Raw genomic sequence first — 21,149 nt, 5'->3', positions numbered from 1 at the left:
TTAGTCTAATATTTACCGTGACTAATTAATAGTCTTATTATTATTATTATATAAGCGTTTAAACAATACTTTCCAACCACTATGTACAGACAGGGGCCAGACATAAAACACCGGAGGGCAGGACCATTTTGGCATATAGCACTTCTGAAATCCAACAACTCTATGCGGCCCTTTAAACCAGATTCCCCGTACCGCGAGTAGTTAAAAAGATATTATAACGACACTTATATAAGTCATAATAATAGCTCAAATATTTATTATAAATTTATAATAACAATACTAATTTTAAATATAAACTATATTTAAAATAGGGTAACCATAACTTACTTACAAGGGGATTTTAGCTAGGAGTCGGGCTCTGTAGGGGCAGAACTTCGTCGCTGAATCTTTCTAAGAAAGATTCGTGCAACGCTTCAGCGCTCACCTTACTATACTAAAACTACAGAAAGAGAAGTCGAATCACGAGGGACCGAAATGCTCGGGGGATAAGGAGAGAAAGACTCTTGAATCAAGAGAATGGTGCAAGAAATATGAGAGCCCAAGCCTCTTATTTATAGTAATTGAATTTACAAAAACTACCCCCCATAATTACTTAATGACCTTATAGTTATATAAACAACTAAACACCCCTTTATAATACTATTTTAAATAGATTTAAAGATATTTGTACTAAACTAATGTCGAAAGAACTCAACATTAGTCTTATAATGACCGCATCGTCGATACCTTTCTAATGATATATACATATGTATATATATGTGTACGTATATATGATTTATACTTTATTTTAATACGTAAATATGCTATTATAATTTGTGACTCGTTCATACGAACTCCGTTTTTGACGTTCTTTATATCCATGCGTAGGTGGAGACGCACTCTACAACTTTCGTTTAGACTCCTTCGGCTAATTTTGAATTTATTTTTAAAGTTATATTTTTAACAGGCTGGGACAAGATTGGTCCGTTATAATCTCATAACTTCTTCATCCGATGTCCATTTTCGTTTGTCTTTTTATTGTTACGCTACTAATAATGAGATCTTCAATTCTCGTTTAGGTTGTGTCGGCTAAAAATCGCTCGATCTAATATTCGAATTTCAGACTGTACACTGCTAATCCGAAACTTCGAAAAATCGTAACTTCTTCATACGAAGTCAGATTTGGGCGTTCTTTTTATCGAAGCTCTTAGTTTAACATATTCTACGACTTTCGTTTAGAGCGCTAAATCTAAATCTCGCTCTATCATAAATTTACTATTTACGCTTTCCGGCGCCGTGCCGGTTCCGACGCGAAACTTCGACGGGTCATAACTTCTTCGTTATAACTCGGATTTCGGCGTTCTTTATATGTACGGAAACCCTGTGACATCTTCTACAACTTGGTTAAGATTATTTATTCTAAATAATCTTTTTGTCGAAAAGTCGTTTTCGACCCCTATTGCCTCTAAATTGACTAGCCCGGATCTGCGGGCGTTACACGTCGTGAGTTTAGTAGTTATCCATGTTTGACAAGGATTCCTGATTCGAGATTTTTATCTTCTGGAAGGTCCCCAACTCACGTTGTGAGTGCATTTTTGGTGAATTTTCTATCTTTCAAGTCTTCATCCTCCAAAGTTCCATTCTTTGACACTTCTAGTCCTTTTTTTTTCAAAATGTCTTTCATTTGGCTGCAAGATACAGTTTAACCTTATATGTATCATTATTCCATTCAAATAACCAAAATAGTAATTAAAATGTACTTAAATATTGCCTAAAAATAAGTATAAATATGGCAATATCAAAATACCCCACACTTATTCTTTGTTTGCCCTCAAGCAAATCTAATTAGTTTTAATTTAAACATTCTTTACTAGCATCACATAGAACAATCCATCCTAAATAACTCACTCATTATACCAAGACCTCAATGCGTATAATTGTGTCTAACTCCTAATAACTCCTAATCCTAAATACTCACAATTCTTATGAAACTTCACCCTTTAGCTTATATGATACTCATTTCTGCAACGTATTTTTGGTAAAGCTACTCAAGCATACATAATCTAGAAATTACAACTTTAGATACCACAATGAAGCTCTTGGAATTCTTCACTTCTTTGATGTTTGATCTTTGATTTCTTTGAATTCACCACCTTTTTTATTTTGGTATCTTCAATTTTTGATTCTTTAGAATTTTTATCTGTTGATTTTCATACTTGATAGCTCTAAAATTCTTCAACTTTTTGGTAATTTATCTCTCTTTTTTATATAACTCGCTTTTTTCGCTTAAAACCTACATGCTTAAGCAAGGGAGTTTAACTTCAATCTTTATTAGCTAGAGGTATTAGTCTAAGTGCAATGACTACATAAGTTCTTCAGGATAGATTTCAGGTACAGACTGCAAAACTTATTATTCCATATAAACTACCAAATTACCTTTTCATAACTCATGACTTTTCATTAGAAATTGGAAGCCACAAATATACTATAACATATGTTGGCTCAATTAAATATTTGGGCTCGCATCAGATCATCCCACATAACACTAGCAACTTAAGTTTTTAAATTATAACTAGATTTAATTTTAAATTATTGTTTCAAATCTATGTCTAAAAGATTTTAAATTTTTTAATTTTTTTAATTTTCTAGCAATTTTTTTTCGACCCCCTATCCACACTTATTACATACAATGCCCTCATTGTATGCATACAATAATTTAAAAGCAATAAAATGGAGAAAAATGAACAGATTACCCTGGGTAGTAGTGACGAGATCAAACTCCAAATATGTGGATAAATTATGCATCTTGAATACGGACTTCTTCTAATAAGGAACTTGGATCTTGAACACATTAGATATGCAAATATGCCGACAAAAATTTGGAATCGAGCCTTCAATCTTCAACAAATGTGGTGCAAATCTCCAAAACATAAAGAACAATGTGGGAATGAAAACGCCACATCGCATGGTTGAGAAAATGAGCCATAATTATATTCATAATAATCCCAAGAAGAATGGTGGTGACCCATGGAATAATATGTAAGAATGATTTTTCTATTTTGTCAAAATTACCGATTCACGACGTTATTAGCGTGTATATTATTAGTTGTAAATTGTATATTATTAGCTGTAAATTGTATTTAATATTCGCTTATCTATTTTAGGTTAGTACCTAGAAATATGTGATTATCCCTAATTACAGGGAAATATGTTCCTCTTTTGTAGCTAGCTTTCCTGTATTTAATCGGTTGTACTCTGTTATGCTGTCAAGGAAACACGATTCCCTTTATGGTATCAGAGCCTAGCTCTCGTCTCTCTCAAACCACGGTTTGTTCTTCCTCTATCTTTCTGTTTTTTTTTCCCGTACCCTGTTGTCCATGGCCACCACACCTGCACCTGCTACCAAGCCCCTCCATCTCGTCTACACTGTGACCAACATTCAGCATAAGGTCCGCATGCTTGATGGAACGAAGGTATCATACTCTTCGTGGGTCAAGCTCTTTCAACTGCACGCAAAGGGTTACAAAGTCATGTCTCACACTGACGGGACACAGTCCCCGGCCAAAACAGATACAGAATACGAGGCCTGGGCTGAAATTGATGCCATTGTTTTGCAATGGATTTATGGAACATTATCTGACGATCTACTGGTTCGCGTTCTAGTCACCGAGTCCACTGCCTATGAGGCCTGGTCTCGAATCAAAGCCATATTTCTCAACAACAAGGGCTCTAGGGTTGCAGCTTTGGAGCATGAATTCAACAATCTCACACTAAAATCCATGTCATCTCTTGAAGCCTACTGTCAAAAGCTCAAAGAATTGGGAAGTCAACTCAATGATGTGGACTGTCCGGTAAATGATCAACAGCTTGTTCTTCAACTAGTTCGAGGACTACCCGCTGAATATGATATCATCACCTCGTACATCAATCAAATCCTTCCCACTTGGGAGACCGCCTGCAGCATGCTTGAACTGGAACATCACCGCTAATCGGCCCGTGAATCCATGTCCCATCCCACCGCCATGGTCGTTGTCTCATCTGAACCGCCACATGCCTCTCCTAATTATAACAACAGACGGCGTCCCAACCATAGGCCTGGACAGAAGCGCTCCAATAACCCCTTTAGCGGCTCCCCCTTAACAGGCCCCATACGAGGTACTGGTACACCTCAGTCCCCCTGGATGTTTCATCCCAACTGGCTACCCAACTGGGCCTATTGGACCCCGCCACCATGTCCCTTTCCCACCAACCCGGGTTGGACCTCTCCCTGGGTTGGGCCTCCTGTTGGATTAGTGTCTAAGTCCATAACTATTTTGGTATGTACTTGACCCGATGGTGCATGGTCCTTTTGGGTTGCCTTCACCAAAGCAACTTGAATGGAGAAATAAATAAAGAGAGAGAGGTTATTATGATTTATTAATATGTTATAAGAATAATATATTAAAGGAGAAATCATATTTGTTTAATTAATATTGGTCAATAATTAATTAAGAATTAACTTTGTGATCAAGTGTAATTAATTAAACTAGAGGGGCTGAATTGTAATTATGTGATAGTTACAAAATAAGGTAAGGATTATCTTATATATATGGTGAACGAATTTGAGGTGTAAATCCCTTAGAATTCGACTAGGATAAGGGTTTCTAAGACTTATCTTATGGTTGCTTGGTGGGCAAGCAACTAGATAAGGATAAGGACTAAAACCCTAATCTTTACACCTATATAAACCCCATAGGGCTTATGAATTCGGGTAACCCTTCCCAAGAGGTCCTAAGGACGAATTCTAACCTCCCTCCTCTCTCTATATACCTTCTCCACTTGCTTATGGTGTTTGTAAGCCATTAGAGGAGTGACACTTGTGACTCTAAGCCTTCCAAAGTCAATTCAAGGAGGAATTGGGATTGTTATTGCTACATAACAATCAAGGTAATATCTTAAACCTAATTATATGTTAATATTGATTTCCATATGCTAGAATTAGTGTTCATAGTCTTGGATTCAAAGCATGTACAATAGAGAAACCTAGATCCAAGCATTAGGGTTTGTATGAGCACATAGGATGTCTTATGACCAAAACCCATCAGTGGTATCAGAGCCTTGATTGGTTTCTATTGTATTGATGCTTGATATATCTAAAAAAAATCATTTTTTGGTGTTTTGGAGGCTGGACTCGCCGAGTCCATAGCTGAACTCGCCGAGTCCAAGGTGACTCGACGAGTCCAAGCCTGACTCGACGAATCAGCTCGTCAGATGGAGGGTACTTCGGGATTTCTTGCTGTTTTTGCTTATGGATAGTTACCTTATCATGTTAGATCATTATTAATCCGATTATATGATATATTTGACTATAATTTTGATCTAATTGAAGATATTTATCAATTAATAAGATAATTGTTTCCTTATAAGATAATTGGTTAATTATTTTGAGTAAATTGATAAATTGTTTTGCAAGAAATCATCAAATATGGATAATTATGTAATTAAATGTTAATTTGAATTATTTGTTATTTGAACCTTGTTGTTATGAAAAGCTTCATATTTGGCCCTTTAGGTTTTATAGTTTAAATTTGAACCCCAAAAGTTTTGTTGTTTTGAAATTTAAATAGTTGAAACCCTAATGTTTTGAAAAAGGTTTCAAAACTTGCCCTCAAGTTTTGGAATTTAAAAGTTGATTAAAAGTTTAATTGGGAATGTTAAATTCTAAAACCCTAGTATAGTTTTGAAAAAGTTCAAATCACACCCTTATGGTTTTATTAATTAATTAAGGAGTATAATTAAAAGAGGTTTAATAAATCCATAAAAGTTTAGGTTAACAATTTAATTGAATTAAAAGTATAATTGTTAAATTTAACCACCTAGTATTTTGAAAGTATAAAATACACCCTATACTATATATAACATTAAAAGTCTAACATTATATATATGTATGAGTAAAAGTCAGTCTTACCGTTAGTAGGCCTCATTCACGAAGCTGGTCTATAAGGGGTGTTTAAGGAAATTGCCTATAAAATGGCGATTGAATGGGTATCCACTCTTACCCACCGCACTCTTGACTAGTGGAGGGTCGTTAGCCAAACGGGTAGGATAGGACGAAACCTTCCATTATAAGTATAATGAATTACTAAAGTAACTAAATGTTTTCATAAAATTCCCAATCTTAGTTACTTAGGCAAAAGTGAATTGATGCAATTCCATGAAATTACACTTTGTGCCCTTGCGAAGACGTTAGTGGAGCGTGTGTGGTTAACCGGCACACTAAATGGGTCTAAGCAAAGGTAGCAAAGGGTGACTCAATGTTTGTCATAGTTCGGTGGAGTGTGTGTGGTTTACCGGCACATCGAATAGGTGACTGTAACATGTGAGGGCACCATGTAAGTTTGCATGGTTATTCACACCCGCTTTGTGATCCTCGGCATCCCAGTCACAAACAAGAGGGGAATATCGAGATTCAAACATGCCATTGAAAGTTCAATGAATCTCAAAGGATCTAGGAGTTTTCATAGATTTAAAACTTAAATTTCTTTTACGTTTTCATGGTGGAAATTAGTGAATCGTCATTCACTTACCTTCAAATATTCTGCAATTAGGGTTACGGCATCCCTCTCCCGAGTTGTAGAATATTGTGTTGGGTCCTAGCCTTAGTATCTCATTTGGGTGATTTACTAAGGACTTAATCAATCAACTAACTTGAATTCGTTTTTCTCCCGTTTTGTAGATGTCGAAGTTCGACAACTATGGTCTTCTTAAATCCCGTGGAACAAGCATTCCACATGAAGATGATATTCCACGATTCGATCGAGGAATAAGAAATCATGCTTCACTTCCTCTACCTCCTCCAATTATTCTCCCTAAACCACAAGTTCAAAGGCTTGAAAAGTTCAAGATCACTCAAGCCCTTTTGGCAAGTAAACATAAAGAAGGAAAGTCTGTGTGTGCACACGTCCTAGGGATGAAGTCACACATTGATAAGTTAAGAATGTTGGGATCCGTTGTCTATGAGGAAATGGCTGTTGATTGGGTTCTTCAGTCACTTCCCAACTCATATAGTGAGTTCGTAAGAGAGTACTATATGATGAACTACGACGTGATCCTTATAGATCTCACCTATATGCTTGTTGCTGCTGAATCTGCAATGATTTGGCGCAATAGAAAAGCAAAGTTGATTGGTGAATCTGCCTTCGAGACTTCTATGGATATAGACAATGGCAACGAAAGACATGCTATGATCGAAAAGTTTGATCATAAGAGAAAGGCGATGTCTGAAGTAGTTCCATGTCCTGTTCCAAAAGAGTCGATTTGCTTTTATTGCCAAGAGAATGGGCATTGGAGACGAAGCTGCCCCATTTACCTAAGAGATCTAAGAGATAGGAGAGTCGAAACGTATGGCTCTAATATAGGTAAAATCCATTTACTAACTCTTTTAAGCTTCTATTCTAGATTCTTAATACATAATGTAATAAGATTACAATTGATGTTTTGTAGGATCGAAGAAAAGAAAGGGAGCTTAAGGGAAGAAGTGAGCAGAATCTAACCGTGAAGGAATGGATTTCGATCGCGTTTCTCGAAGATTAGATTCTTGAGCTACTACTTAGAGTTAGAATTAGATTGCTAAGAAAGATGTATTAGCATAAGTTTTTCAATGAATTGCATTGTAAGGACAAATTTTTCCGCAATAAAATAATTTTGATTTTAAATTTTATTTATTTATCCTTACAATGGCGTGTATGAAAAATTGATGTTAAAATGTTTCTATTATTAGCAATAATGGATTTGGTTCTTATTATGTTATTTATGGAAAGTCGAGAATTTACCAAATAGGGAGAGTTTTCTCATCGTCCAAGTTTCAATTGGACAGAAATTTGGAATCATGCAACTTGGTTGCACGATGAATGAGAAATTTCGTATTTGGAAATTAGACTAATTCATTGACAAAGTGTCAAGTGAAGGACTAGAGATCGAGTACACAAAGTTGTGTGTCGATCAAAGTCAACCATAAGAGTAACAATGATATTCGTCATGATTTACTAAAGGTTTAGTAAATATGATTATACTTACAAGATTAAGTGTAACTTTTAATTGATTAAAGGGTTTAGATCAATAGCAGAACGAATAACAAGAATCAAGTAGGCAGAGAGATAAAAGTTTCTCCATTCTAAGAAGAAGGGAGAGTACCTTTTATGCTTTATGATAGGTCTTAATGATTAAGAACCTTATCTCAATTGATCCTCTAAGTGAGTCTTAGTACAATTGTATGTCTAAGAAGAGGAATCAAGAATTGAAGAAATGGTTAAATCAACAAGTCAGTCATACTTCGTTCCAATAACAAGTCTTAAAGTTAAGATTGTGACATTGAGTGAAAGGTATTAAGAAGGTTTGTAACTTTCATTAAATGTGGAAGGTTGTGATGTCTTGGATAAGACAAAGACCAACTAGGACCAATTTATGAAGTGTTCTGATAAAAGCTACACTAACTCTTGAATATTTGTTTGTCAAGAAATGGTTATTGACAAGAGAACCTTATATGTCAAGGAGTCAGTGGGAGTCTTAATTGTCTTGAAAGGTTTCAAGAACAAATCAAATAAACCTTATCGATCATCACTAGCACACAAGTTGAGGTTTACAACCTATCGTGTTGACATTATTTTGATTCTGTGCCAATCCAATCGAGTTAATTATGCATGTGAGTTCTATGAGTTCTCATTTTGAACGCATAAAAGGCAAAGCACCTTAATCAATGAAAGGTACATTGATAGGAAAGGATGAGCTGCTTAACTACTTGGAAGACATGGTGGGCAGCTGTGCTACCATAAAGGCAAGAAATCGAGATCAAGAAAGTTCGATCCATAAGAGTTTGAATTTGTCGTAAACTTTGGTTTTGACAAACTCACATGGATAGGAACACATACACCGCTCAAATCTAAGTGTCATAAGATTTCCTCCTTCATGAAAATGATTGTGAGGAAATGCTTTCACTAAGAAAGATTTAAGAAGATAGTGATTGTAAAATTGCATTCTCGAATTCGATTATGGTTACGGTATCCCTTTCCATAATTTGAATTGTGAGGTTTGGCAATTAGTCTTAATTGTTTAGACACACATATGAACTATCGAAGGCAAATGTGTATAAGTTCAAGAAACCTTGATAAAAGATTATCAAAGCACTAAGTATTAAAAACATGAACTTAAGAAATTCAATAAGTATTGTCTTTCTGGAAGTTAAGATGTTTATGAATACATGTCGAAGCTAGTGGGAGCATAAGTGTTATGTTTCATAATAATCATCATGATAGTGGGAGCATAAATGTTATGATTGTATGATTATTAAGGAAAGTATTGCAAGGTTAGCAATATTAATTATAGAAAACAAGAGTCATACTTTGCAAAGTTGTAAGAGTTGAAAGGTTGTTTTGCTATAATTAAGGGAGAGAATATTATGCTTCATTTCAAATCTAAAGGTTTAGGTTGAGAAATGTTAATAAAATTTAGTCAAAGGTACAAAGTGTGTTCTTAAAATTTCGATTATGATTACGGCATCCCTCTTCACAATTCAAATTTTGAGAACATAGCAAATAAAACATTATGCGTCGTGTCCCATACGCTTCGGGTATAGGATCGATTGCAAATGCTTTAATGTTTGACCATTCTAAAATTTTCCAAATGTCTAGCGCATTTAGAGGGAAAAGGGACTAGAATTGGTTTTGACTAAAACAATTAAACAACTATCAAAGGACAACCCAAAGTTCGACGAGGATTGGTCGCTTGTGAGTAGTTGGAAGTATAGTATTGGAAAATATGAAAATGTTTCCATATTGGATGGACCGTATCAACATCATTACAAATAGATAAGATTCTATTAAGAATGAGTTGTCATATGGAACATATGGAAGTGTGTCCATATTGGAAATTGAATATTGAGAAATCTATGACTAGATTAGAAACTTCTATGCAAAAGGATGTTCAAAGAATGTACTTTGAGTAAGAGACATCACGTCTATGGAATTGTCTTGTAACAATCTACGATAGAGGACTTTGTAATATCATTGGCAATAGTCTTTGTGACTTTGGTGCAGTGACATTACGAAAGGATAAGCTGCATAGAATGTTAGAATCTAGCATATTCTATAAGTAGCATGAATTTGATATTCTTTAACTTATGGAAAACGGATTTGGAGTTGTGAAATGAGAAGGATTGGAAATATGTTCAATGTGATCTATTTCACAAAGTAATAACCATAGGTAAACATTGTGTGCATGCTAGGAGCATGGGACAAGTGTAGAAATTTAAGTAAGAAGTTGATTAACCGAAACGACAAATAATGAGTAATCGATATGGTGATAAATAAAAGGTGTTTTATTTATACTCAAAGGTTTGAGGCCATATGGGATTAGTATTATTCTTGTGTTTCACTTTGCATGTTTTGACTTCCAGAATAATTGAGTTTATTAAGAATAATCGAATTATTCGAACGGGCCGCAGTCGTTCATATGTTGGAAGTAGATATGAATGAAGACTGTCGTGAATTGGTGTGTGGATTGTCTAAAGAGCATTAGACATAAGCAAATGTTTGCTGCAACGTTCATGAGTGCTTATGAATATGATTTGAGCATTGGATTAAACCCACGCTCACTTGGATCACTCCATGAAATTGTATCACGAGTGATTGGTGAGACGATAACATCTTATATTCTTGAAACCGAGATGTGTAAGTTGTATCTTGCGAATCGGTTGCACATTGATAATATGTAAACGCAACAGTAACTTGGTGTTATAAAACATATTGTTGTGTGTGATTTGGTGCGTGAGTGCAAGCGAGCATTGTATCAAAGTTTATCCATTCCTTTTATTCAAAGTAGGATAAAAGCGATATCTTTGGGCCCCTTCGATGGTTTAGTGATGACAAACGTAAATGCTCGGCCGGGCTAGGGCTAATTTGATTTGTTCAATTAGTCTGTCGTCATAAATCAGAAATCGAGAAGTAGTACAAAGAGAATGATTTGAAATCATATCTCATATGATATCTAGAATGGAGGAATATATGATCCCTTATCTAAGGACACACGTTTTTGATAGGATCAGAGTTGACAGCGGCTTTTGAAAGCTACGATTGCAGATCGGGATCCGAAGTCATACGCAGAATAGTTGTTAGACTTATCCAAGTGGGAGACTGTTGGATTAGTGTCTAAGTCCATAACTATTTTGGTATGTACTTGACCCGATGGTGCATGGTCCTTTTGGGTTGCCTTCACCAAAGCAACTTGAATGGAGAAATAAATAAAGAGAGAGAGGTTATTATGATTTATTAATATGTTATAAGAATAATATATTAAAGGAGAAATCATATTTGTTTAATTAATATTGGTCAATAATTAATTAAGAATTAACTTTGTGATCAAGTGTAATTAATTAAACTAGAGGGGCTGAATTGTAATTATGTGATAGTTACAAAATAAGGTAAGGATTATCTTATATATATGGTGAACGAATTTGAGGTGTAAATCCCTTAGAATTCGACTAGGATAAGGGTTTCTAAGACTTATCTTATGGTTGCTTGGTGGGCAAGCAACTAGATAAGGATAAGGACTAAAACCCTAATCTTTACACCTATATAAACCCCATAGGGCTTATGAATTCGGGTAACCCTTCCCAAGAGGTCCTAAGGACGAATTCTAACCTCCCTCCTCTCTCTATATACCTTCTCCACTTGTTTATGGTGTTTGTAAGCCATTAGAGGAGTGACACTTGTGACTCTAAGCCTTCCAAAGTCAATTCAAGGAGGAATTGGGATTGTTATTGCTACATAACAATCAAGGTAATATCTTAAACCTAATTATATGTTAATATTGATTTCCATATGCTAGAATTAGTGTTCATAGTCTTGGATTCAAAGCATGTACAATAGAGAAACCTAGATCCAAGCATTAGGGTTTGTATGAGCACATAGGATGTCTTATGACCAAAACCCATCACCTCCTGCGTCTTCTTTCTGTCCTACACCTACTGGCACACCTGCAACATCCAAATCTGGACCCAGATCCCCTGCTCCAGCAGCAAACCAAGCCAACCTTACTGCATTCGACCCTCTCGAGCCCACTCAACTTAGCGAAGCACTTCAGACAATGACTATGGACTCGGTTGATGATCAATGGTACATGGACTCCGGTGCCACAGATCACCTCACATGTGACCAAGGTAAAATTTCCAAACCCTCGTTCAATTGTCCTATTGGCTTCATCTTTGTAGGTAATGGTGCCTCTGTGCCAGTTTGTGGATCAGGTTCCTCAACCATTCAGACAACCACACGAAACCTTCACCTAACTAATATCCTTTACACAACAAATATCATCAAAAATCTTATTTATGTTCGAAAATTTTATGTTGATAATAATGTTTCCATAGAATTTGATCCTCATGGGTTTTCTGTGAAGGATTTTCCGAATGGTCGGATGCTGTCCCGCCACAATAGTTCCAGCAAACTTTATCCTCTCACTTACCCAGTCACAAATGTAGCCTTCCTTACCTCAAGTGCTCGAGATTTTTGGCATGATCAATTGGAACACCCCGGTCTTCTAGTTTTGAATTTTCTTAGTTTAAACAAGCTTATAACATGTAATAAACGTTCTAGATCGTTAGTTTGCAATTCTTGTCAAATTTCCAAGCATAAACGATTACCATTTTCATATTCAACTTCTACTATTTTACCGTTTGATATTGTTCACTGTGACTTATGGATGTCACACCCCAAAACCAGAACGGCGGAAACGTTCTGGGGTGGATGACGTCATGTCAAGTATCACAACATATGCAGTATAGTAATCAAAGAACAACAACCATTGCATTAATAGTAATAAATTTACATAGGTTACATTTCATAGCAACATCAAAGTAATACAAGGAATAATATAGATGCAGCTTGGTACTAGGTTGTCTTCACAAAAGCTCCTGGGATGAACCTATCTATCGCTGACCTGAGAATACAAGTTATTTTGAAAGCGAGTATCAGTATTTTATAATGCTGGTGAGTCCATAAGTATTTAGTGTCATTTGTATAAATACACATTTTTATTCAAAATAACTTTATGAAATATAGTAGTTTAGAATCTACGGTGTATTAGCGTCCTTTCCAGAAAATCCTATACTTTCTAAATAAAAGCAGTCTTCTACCAAAACTCGACCGATTTATGTTTTAAGGAGTAATTCTCCCCAAATTACTATCATTACCAAATACATAATTGACTTTAAAAGAGTAATGAGAAAATCCCAAGTGAAAATACTAGGGGAAAAATAGTATATATATACCTCAGCAGTAACATTGCTGACTAAAATAAGAGAAAACATAAACTCCAGGAGAGTATCGAATGAATGATACGCCTGGCTCAGTCTAACAAAAGGAAGCACAGACTCCAAACAGTATCGAATGAACGATACAGCTAGCAAAGTCTAAAACAAGAAAATACAGACTCTAGACAGTATCGAGTGAACGATACAGCTAGTAAAGTCTAAAACAAAGGGTGAATGTGAACCCGTGTGTAACCATGCTGATCGACGATAGAGTATCCGATGACCGTCCAGGTAATGCGTAGAAGTAGTGGCATTAGAGGTAGTGGCATATGTCACCCATGTGCCTTACCAGCACAGACTGTAGCTAGTAGTCTGGGTGTGGGAGTGTTAGTCCCGTATGGATCTATACACATGATGTTCGCTCTCCTTCCCGGAGACTCTGGTTACACGGTGTTGGCGCAATGAAGCGTTGTAGAGGGAAATAGTGTGTCACATTCTAAAGTAAAAGAGAGAGAGAGAGAGAGAGAGAGATAGAGATAAAGGTAGAGGTAGAGATAGAGTCTCCTAACTATTCCTATAATAGTTACTAGGGTTCCAGAAACATGAATAATAGAAGGATGTCTGTACTACTCAAGGCGATGAATTGGCTGAGAGAGAGAGAGAGAGAGAGAGAGAGAGCCTTTATGTCCAAACATGTATACATGATATATAATTAATGTTTAAACGACCTTCGGACGGATAACCGATACCCACCAGACTACATCCCAACGAGGAAAAGGAAATAGGGCGAACTAGCCTCTTCCTAAGTCCTTTAAACATTATTTATATAACTATACAAATATAGGCATGCATTTAACGAAATTAAAGCATAACAGAAACTTTGTAAAACATTTTGGAAAAACTTTATAAATAAGAATTTATGACTTGATGTCAGTTTATAAAACAAGTTTTGAAAACCTTTGGTAAACCTTTCATAAACAAGCTTTGAAAAATGATTTGATAACACAGTTTAAGTGAAGAAAACCTTTGTTTAAAATATTGTTGTAACAGGTTTTGAAGGAAAACATACAGCACGAAGGATAGTTTGAGAAAGATCTAAATAAGTAGTAACGTTTTGGAAAACCATTTGAAGTAATATACTTGGTAAAACAGATGAAAGTGTAATAAATCCTTTTGCATGCGGGTTATTAATCACCGATGATTGATATGATAACTAGCATGTTTCAACTAAGAGTACCAAGGGTTGCATATAAGGTGTGCATGGACTCACATTGGAGTTTACTCCTCAAATGGTAGTGTTTAGGGGTGTTTACTGTTTTGGAACCATATCCCCCATGAGTTTACGATCGTAAACTCAGGGGAATGGTGTATTTGTGTGCTTTAAGGCTTCATGCCTCACAAGGAAAGGTCCTAAGGTTGATTCAAGGGCTATGGAAGTGACTTGGGGCTTGAAATGGACACTTTATGGAGTTTACGGTCCTTGGACCACTCCCTTGGGAGTTTACAGCCGTAAACACATGGGTTTACGGTCGTAAACTCATGTTAGTCCATTTCTCTTGTTGTTTGGTGGTTCTAACTCATGCATGCAAGGTTCTAGTCCAATGTATAAGCCATAGAAGGAAGTTAGGGCACCATTTGACCACTAGTTTACGGCCCATGAACCAATCCTTGGGAGGTTTACGGCCGTAAACTCCTAGAGTCATGGTTTCCTTCAAGTTTACGGTCCCTAATGCAATGGAGGTTGGTTCTAGACATTATTCCAAGGCATAGGAGGTGTTTAAGGAGCATTTTAACACCTTAAAAGGTGTTTATGGTCCTTGAAGGTGTGTTTACTCCCCATACGTTAAGATGTGGTTTGGAAGGGTTTTTGGGCATCAAAACCCTCTTTCAAGGTGTTTACGGTTTTGGGATGTTCCCAAACTGTAAACTCTTGTTCTTGGGGTTTTTGGATGTTTAAGCCACGAATTTGCAAGTGTGATAAGCTAAACAACAAGCTAGGATGGTTAACTTACCGTTTTGAAGCTCGAATGGGCGATTTTTGGCCAAAACCCGATTTGTAGAGAGAGAAATTAGAGAGAGGTGTCTAAGGTGTGAAAAAGGTTGGGATGAAACCCACTCAACCCTTATATAGGGTTGTGTTTACAGCCTTGGTGGGGGTCCACCCAACACCAACCGTAAATGGGGTTTTTCGCGACTTTCGTTAAACACGGCAAAATTTTAAATTATACCTCCTTATTTTTGGTTCACTTGACGAATATTATTTAAAATATTCCAACGGGTTTAAATCCGGTCAAAAATATTTTGGGATAAATTTGACTAATTTTTGACGTGCTTAATTACGTCGTTAAAACAAACAGGAATTTCAGGTTGTCACATCATCCCTCCGTTAGAGGGAATTTCGTCCTGAAATTAGAGTTTAAGCAAAGAAGTAGGCGTGAACGCTTGGCGTTCCAGCGAACCTTCACTAACGGGATGCGGATTTGGTTCGTTCGTTTGACCTCTCAGCTCATGAGTCCTACAGGTTCCCTTACGAAGTTGGGGTTCTCAAAGATTCTTATCTCGACGAGTGGGATTTCGAGAGTCACGTCGGGCAAACACCTTGTCCATGCTAGAGAAGCGAATCGACTACGGCGAAATTTATGAAATTCCTAAAGTAGTCGTGGTCTAACAAGGGTTGGACCAATTGTTATAAAGAATCTCGAATGATCATAAGCTCTCGGAATGATAGAACTTTTCAGTACTTATAACGTAATGTACTTCTATGGCGAGATCATCACTGGCGTGATCGCCATGTCTAAGTCCCAAAAGTTCTCTCTTACCAGGGTGGGGTTCCGAGTTGGTTCTTAGAAGGCTCCTGTTAACTTCGGATTCGTACTTCCTACTGATTGGCTTTCGGAGGTTTTCTGGATCCTCAGATGTAATGGTTACTACCGGTATCTATTGGTTACGAGGCATCCATCTCGACCTAGTGCAAAATGGACTTGCACTTCTGACTCTTGAGGCGTCCCTAATTTTTCATCATCGTCTAACTGATGTCTCAGAGTCGGTGAGATGGGGTTTTACCAGACGATCGTTTAGAAAGTTTTAATTTTTCATCATCGTCTAACAGATGCTTTCACAGTATGATTCCTAGAGATTTTTTGAAGTGTTGGACTGTTTCGGGAGATGGTTCTACCATTTCTGTGTGAGATATTATCCTTGGAACACTTAGTAGTCCAATAAATCTCTAAAACATGCTCTATTCTCTAAGGCGTTGGTTTATTTCAGTCGCAAAAAGCGTGTGCTCTTGTATATATAATCCATCGACTAACACCTAGACTGATGTCAAGTCTATAATCTCTTCGGGATTGGGGTTATAAAGCTAGACGCAACATACCATTTTACTTTATTCAAGTATATCTTGGTTGCGAGGGTTATCATGTGGTTCTTGGCATTTTAATGCTCACTTCGGAGAATGCAGTCTTTCGTCTACAGGGTGACGATGACTATTCTCACATGGGTAGGCGGTGTCCTAGGCACTACTTGTCAGTAACGGGATGGACGAAGTGCCTGAGTAGTGTGAGTATCTTTGGCAACTACTCTTCCGGTGTTTCGGAGTTTCCTAGATTTAGATTATGTCTAGTATATGGTTCCGTCACTTAGAGCTTCTAATTTCCTCATCCACTTTTTCCAACGTTTAACTTATCGCGACTTCCAGGTTTCCAAGATATCCACTGAGATGCTTAATTCGTGGGATTAAGCGTGAATGGATGGTCGTAGTTAATGTCCTTGACTCTTACGACTCAAATTTCTTTACCAACTGAGGTGTTAGCTACTTACTATATTGGCTTAACCTGGATGACAACAAATTTCGAATTTGTAGTCATTATAATAGCTCAACTCACAATGGTTCTCTTGACTCTAGTTTTTATTCTTATGGGATAGGATGAAAGGTTTTACTATGAGGTACGTGGTATTAGCTCATACTTGGCTTAACCACTAATACTTGGTGTATGCAAGCCGTGAGATCAACAGGATATTCAGTTGTGCGAATCCACCCTAGACAATGAAGGTGACCTCATGACAATGAAGGTGGTTTCACATTGAGTCATAGCAAATAGTGACAATGATGTTAAACACCAACCCGAACAACAACCAAGGTCTCAAAGAAGAAACGATAGGGCTCAAGGAGAAGGGGGAGCACAACAAGCCACTCAACATTACACAACAAGCCACACAACAAGGAAAGTATACCGCCTACCCGTTCCAAAGTCAGATGGTTCTTATTTGGATAGTCTATGCAGTGGAGTGACTTATATCAATGTGGTGAGACCCACGGTTCCATGTCAAAAGGAGACAGAGTCTCAACGAGCAAAACACACGACAATGAAGATGATGATAGATCTTTTAATTTATTTTAGTTATTTTTATTTTGTATGATTAATTCTGGTGTGTTATAAAACTTCTAAGATATTATGTATGTTCTTTTTACTCTTTGGTTGTTATTTTCAGATCTGACAAACTACCCAATTCTCACGTCATGAAGCCTTACGTGAACGTCTGCAGTCATTTCTTAATGGTTTTCAAGCATACGTGTAACTTGGGAGTGCATGGGAGATGATTTTAGTTTTATAATATTTTTGTATTTATTTTAGATTCTAAATGTTCTATTCGGTTTAAATGTTATAGTTCTTTTAAATAATATGTTTTAATTAAATAGTTTATTGTATAAAATTATATATAATTTTTAATTACTATAAATATCTAAAAATGACGAAAATTAAAATTTATTGGTTTTATAATATGGTGTCTATTGATATAACTTGAAAGATCAAGTGGCATTAAGGCCAAAGAAAATAAGTGTTACAAAAAGAAGCAACCAAATCCTCTTTGTACATTTTCTCCGTTTTTCTATAGAAGGTTTTTCAAAGAGTTTAACCATCTATCCTATGACAAAAACGAGGCATCAGTTCTCCAAGGTGTTATAGCATCAAGGTATACTATTCAGACGCAAATTACCCATTTGTTAACTGAGATTCATCATGTGCCTCATTATTCATTATTCTAAGGTTAATGAAGCAGAAAGTGTTCCAAATACTTTGAATTGCGATTGCAAAGATACAAAAAAAAGTGACTCAATAAACTAAAAATTAATATAGAAATTTATTAAATGGCTACGTTTATTAATTTCTATTGCTTTTGAAAAAATAAATACGTAATCGAATACTGAAGTATTTAAAATTTTATCCTCTTCAGTTCAGGTCTCCAATAGTTGTTTCCGCATGGAAAATATCCTCGGAAGAACGAAAGTATTATTTGAATCATCATTAGAGGCATTCATAAAAAAACAGTACAGACTTCAAAAGGGAATAACGAGTTTTGACATCTCTTCAGATAAACTCTAATTTAACTAATCCCAGTTTAACAAAAACTTGACAGAAACCCGTCAAAAATATTACAGAAAAATAGTACATTTATAACAAAGCATCAGTTCTCCAAGGTGATATTGCATCAAGGTATACTATTCAGACGCAAATTACCCATTTGTTAATTGAGATTCATCATATGCCTAATACTAGAAATGTTCAAATGGGACAATAAAACAAATTTCTCTAAAAATATAGTTTTAGATGACAGAAACCATCATGGATTCAATCAAAATATATATTTTTTTTAAAAAAGGGTTGGCAAAATAAAAAAGAAGCGAGAAGCGATCAGAACCTGTCGGAATCCATAGTTTAACATCAATCGAAATGTCAGTAGGTCGATAGAACAAATGAATTGTATCTTCATCTCGCCATATGAATCGCTAAATACTTCGCCTTATCAAAACGAGAACAGTTTTTGGGTAAAACAAAATTTCCAAAAGATAAAGTGCTCAGAACTTCTTAGAGGATGCTACCATCACAAGCAAGATCAAATCTTGTTTCTGGAGCAATTTCTTCTTCCTCATGGCACTCATAACAACAAAAAAGATCTCTGAAACTAGTTATTTGACAAACAAAATCGAAAGTAAAGATTTAACTGAGAGGGAGTGAGGAAGATGGTTGAGTGGATCCAGCAAGATGGACGGATATAAATAATGAACGGGACATGTTGAGATAAAACCCTAATAACGAATCGATCGAAACCCTAACGGGCCTGTTCCTTCGAAAGCCAACCAGGCCACGGCCCATTAAACTTCGGGTAAACTTTTTATGTAGGACAGTAGAGGCCTCATAACAAAAACTCAAACCGAATAATTAATTTTAACCGAATACAAATAACCAAATGAGTTTTTAATCTAGTGTGCTGGAGATATAGGTGGATTTATACTTATTTCTTGAGTTTTATTAAGGACTTTTTTTTAGACTGACAAATTTAATCTGCCTTTGACCTAACATTCCTAATTTCACATATGTTAACAACTAGACTTGAACATTTAATCTCAAAAAGATAATCCAACACCAGATATCGATTGCTAGAATTTCTTTGGTATTTTAGCAAAGAAATTAAAGAAACGAAATAAAGTAAGAAAAAAAAATGAGTAAGGTGCAAATTTGGTCCTATGGTTTGTAAAAAGCTATGGGTTGAATCAAAAAGTTTTTTTCAACTTCCATCATCAGTCCAAAATGATAACTACTTTTTGGACCTAGTCTCTACTAAATTTTAAAAGAGTACCTTTTTAATTTGTTTTTACAATTTTAATATTTAGTTTGATATTTTTATAATTAAAAAAATAAAAGAAAATCCTGACCTCTAACACCCCCCCCCCCCCAAAACCGTTACCCACGAACCATAGTACCCCCTTACCTTTTCCACCTCTTTCTTTTTCTCTTTACCCCCCCCCCCCCTTTCTCTCTCTCTCTCTCTCTCTTCACAAATTAAAAACATAGTTAAAACCTTCAAGTTAAGAATATATTATACTTATGTGTTTTGGAATGTTAATAGATCCAGATCCCTTGATCACTGAGCTTCCCCACTCAAAACTTACTGTAACGCCCCAACCATGTCAGACACTACCGGGTCCCACCCTCACGAGTCATACACTACAAATTCATGATACATCATGACACCATTTAATCCACTTGAACGTTAAGATCGTAGATCACCCTTATCTAATCAACGGTCTGTCACTGGTTTGGGGACTTACCACCAATACTACATCCCCTTATCTTAACTTCAAATGTCCAAAAGGTCCGCTCACCCAAAATAACATAACTAATCGGACCTCGCCCATGGGTCCCACCCCTACTAGCCTAACCAAACAGGCCCCACCCACGGGTCTCACCCAAGCTAGTATAGTCAGACGGGTCTCACCCTCAATCGGGAGCTATACTAGTCTAACCATTGAAATGACTCCAACAGTCCTCATGCCTGAACAAGGAGCGGCTAAAAATAACAATAACAAGCCCGAATCAACCTGAATGAAAGGTGTGATCCCCCTACGGTCTTACAACCAATCTTGTCATGGTTTAACTCATCCTAGCAGATACTACGGTCCAACCTGTAGTCTTGCCATACATCCACTAAAGCATAATGCACTACTACTGATGCTTCATGTTCTCGGGCGATATAACATGAATCCTTATTCTTTGCACAAACCTAGACTCATACCACAACCAGAATTGGATCTCCACTCGACCTAGGATATAGAATTCCACATTGATTCACGCTTGAAAATATTCCAATTAATCCATAAGACTCTCCCCCACTTGGATTCAACTGCAGTATACCAGCCTTATAACCAATGGTTTTCCGAACCATCTCACAACCTTAATACTCCACCACTATCATCTTGAACTTACAAGAACTATGAATCCAATACCAACAAGATAGGGTACTCACATCCCATACCGGATTAAACACTTTGCCACTCCTAGTGAAAGATCGGCGTACCCAAAGAACTTTCCCCATAATATAATACCAAATC

At 36.4% G+C, this 21,149-nt stretch overlaps 1 protein-coding gene, 1 long non-coding RNA gene and 5 other non-coding genes across 7 annotated transcripts; 1 reads left to right on the top strand and 6 right to left on the bottom strand.

The window, feature by feature from the left end:
- Window positions 1-3,356: 3,356 nt before the first annotated feature.
- LOC111907318 (uncharacterized) lies at window positions 3,357-3,968 on the top strand. The gene has a single exon (XM_023903087.1). It carries the CDS (start codon window positions 3,357-3,359, stop codon window positions 3,966-3,968), a length of 612 nt encoding a protein of 203 aa, XP_023758855.1.
- Window positions 3,969-12,787: 8,819 nt separating this feature from the next.
- On the bottom strand, window positions 12,788-19,397 carry LOC128132581 (uncharacterized). The gene is made up of 2 exons (XR_008230667.1): window positions 18,959-19,397; window positions 12,788-12,945 (listed from the first exon to the last, which is right to left on the bottom strand). It is a non-coding gene; the product is annotated as an uncharacterized LOC128132581 (long non-coding RNA).
- On the bottom strand, window positions 18,196-18,290 carry LOC111907407 (small nucleolar RNA Z101). The gene has a single exon (XR_002855565.1). It is a non-coding gene; the product is annotated as a small nucleolar RNA Z101 (small nucleolar RNA).
- On the bottom strand, window positions 18,484-18,572 carry LOC111907406 (small nucleolar RNA Z159/U59). Its single transcript, XR_002855564.1, has one exon. It is a non-coding gene; the product is annotated as a small nucleolar RNA Z159/U59 (small nucleolar RNA).
- Window positions 18,717-18,811, bottom strand: LOC111907408 (small nucleolar RNA Z101). The gene has a single exon (XR_002855566.1). It is a non-coding gene; the product is annotated as a small nucleolar RNA Z101 (small nucleolar RNA).
- Window positions 18,948-19,035, bottom strand: LOC111907410 (small nucleolar RNA snoR14). The gene has a single exon (XR_002855568.1). It is a non-coding gene; the product is annotated as a small nucleolar RNA snoR14 (small nucleolar RNA).
- On the bottom strand, window positions 19,112-19,195 carry LOC111907409 (small nucleolar RNA U61). The gene has a single exon (XR_002855567.1). It is a non-coding gene; the product is annotated as a small nucleolar RNA U61 (small nucleolar RNA).
- Window positions 19,398-21,149: the final 1,752 nt, after the last annotated feature.

The sequence above is a fragment of the Lactuca sativa genome, chromosome 3 (assembly GCF_002870075.4).
Source record: "Lactuca sativa cultivar Salinas chromosome 3, Lsat_Salinas_v11, whole genome shotgun sequence".
NCBI lineage: Eukaryota > Viridiplantae > Streptophyta > Magnoliopsida > Asterales > Asteraceae > Lactuca > Lactuca sativa.
The sequence above is the reverse complement of the archived record's forward strand: the minus strand, read 5'-3'. Positions and strand labels throughout refer to the sequence as shown.

What these genes read in the sequence shown, in the direction of transcription:
- LOC111907318 (XM_023903087.1), top strand. Translation starts at nt 3,357, where the DNA reads ATGGCCACCACACCTGCACCTGCTACCAAGCCCCTCCATCTCGTCTAC.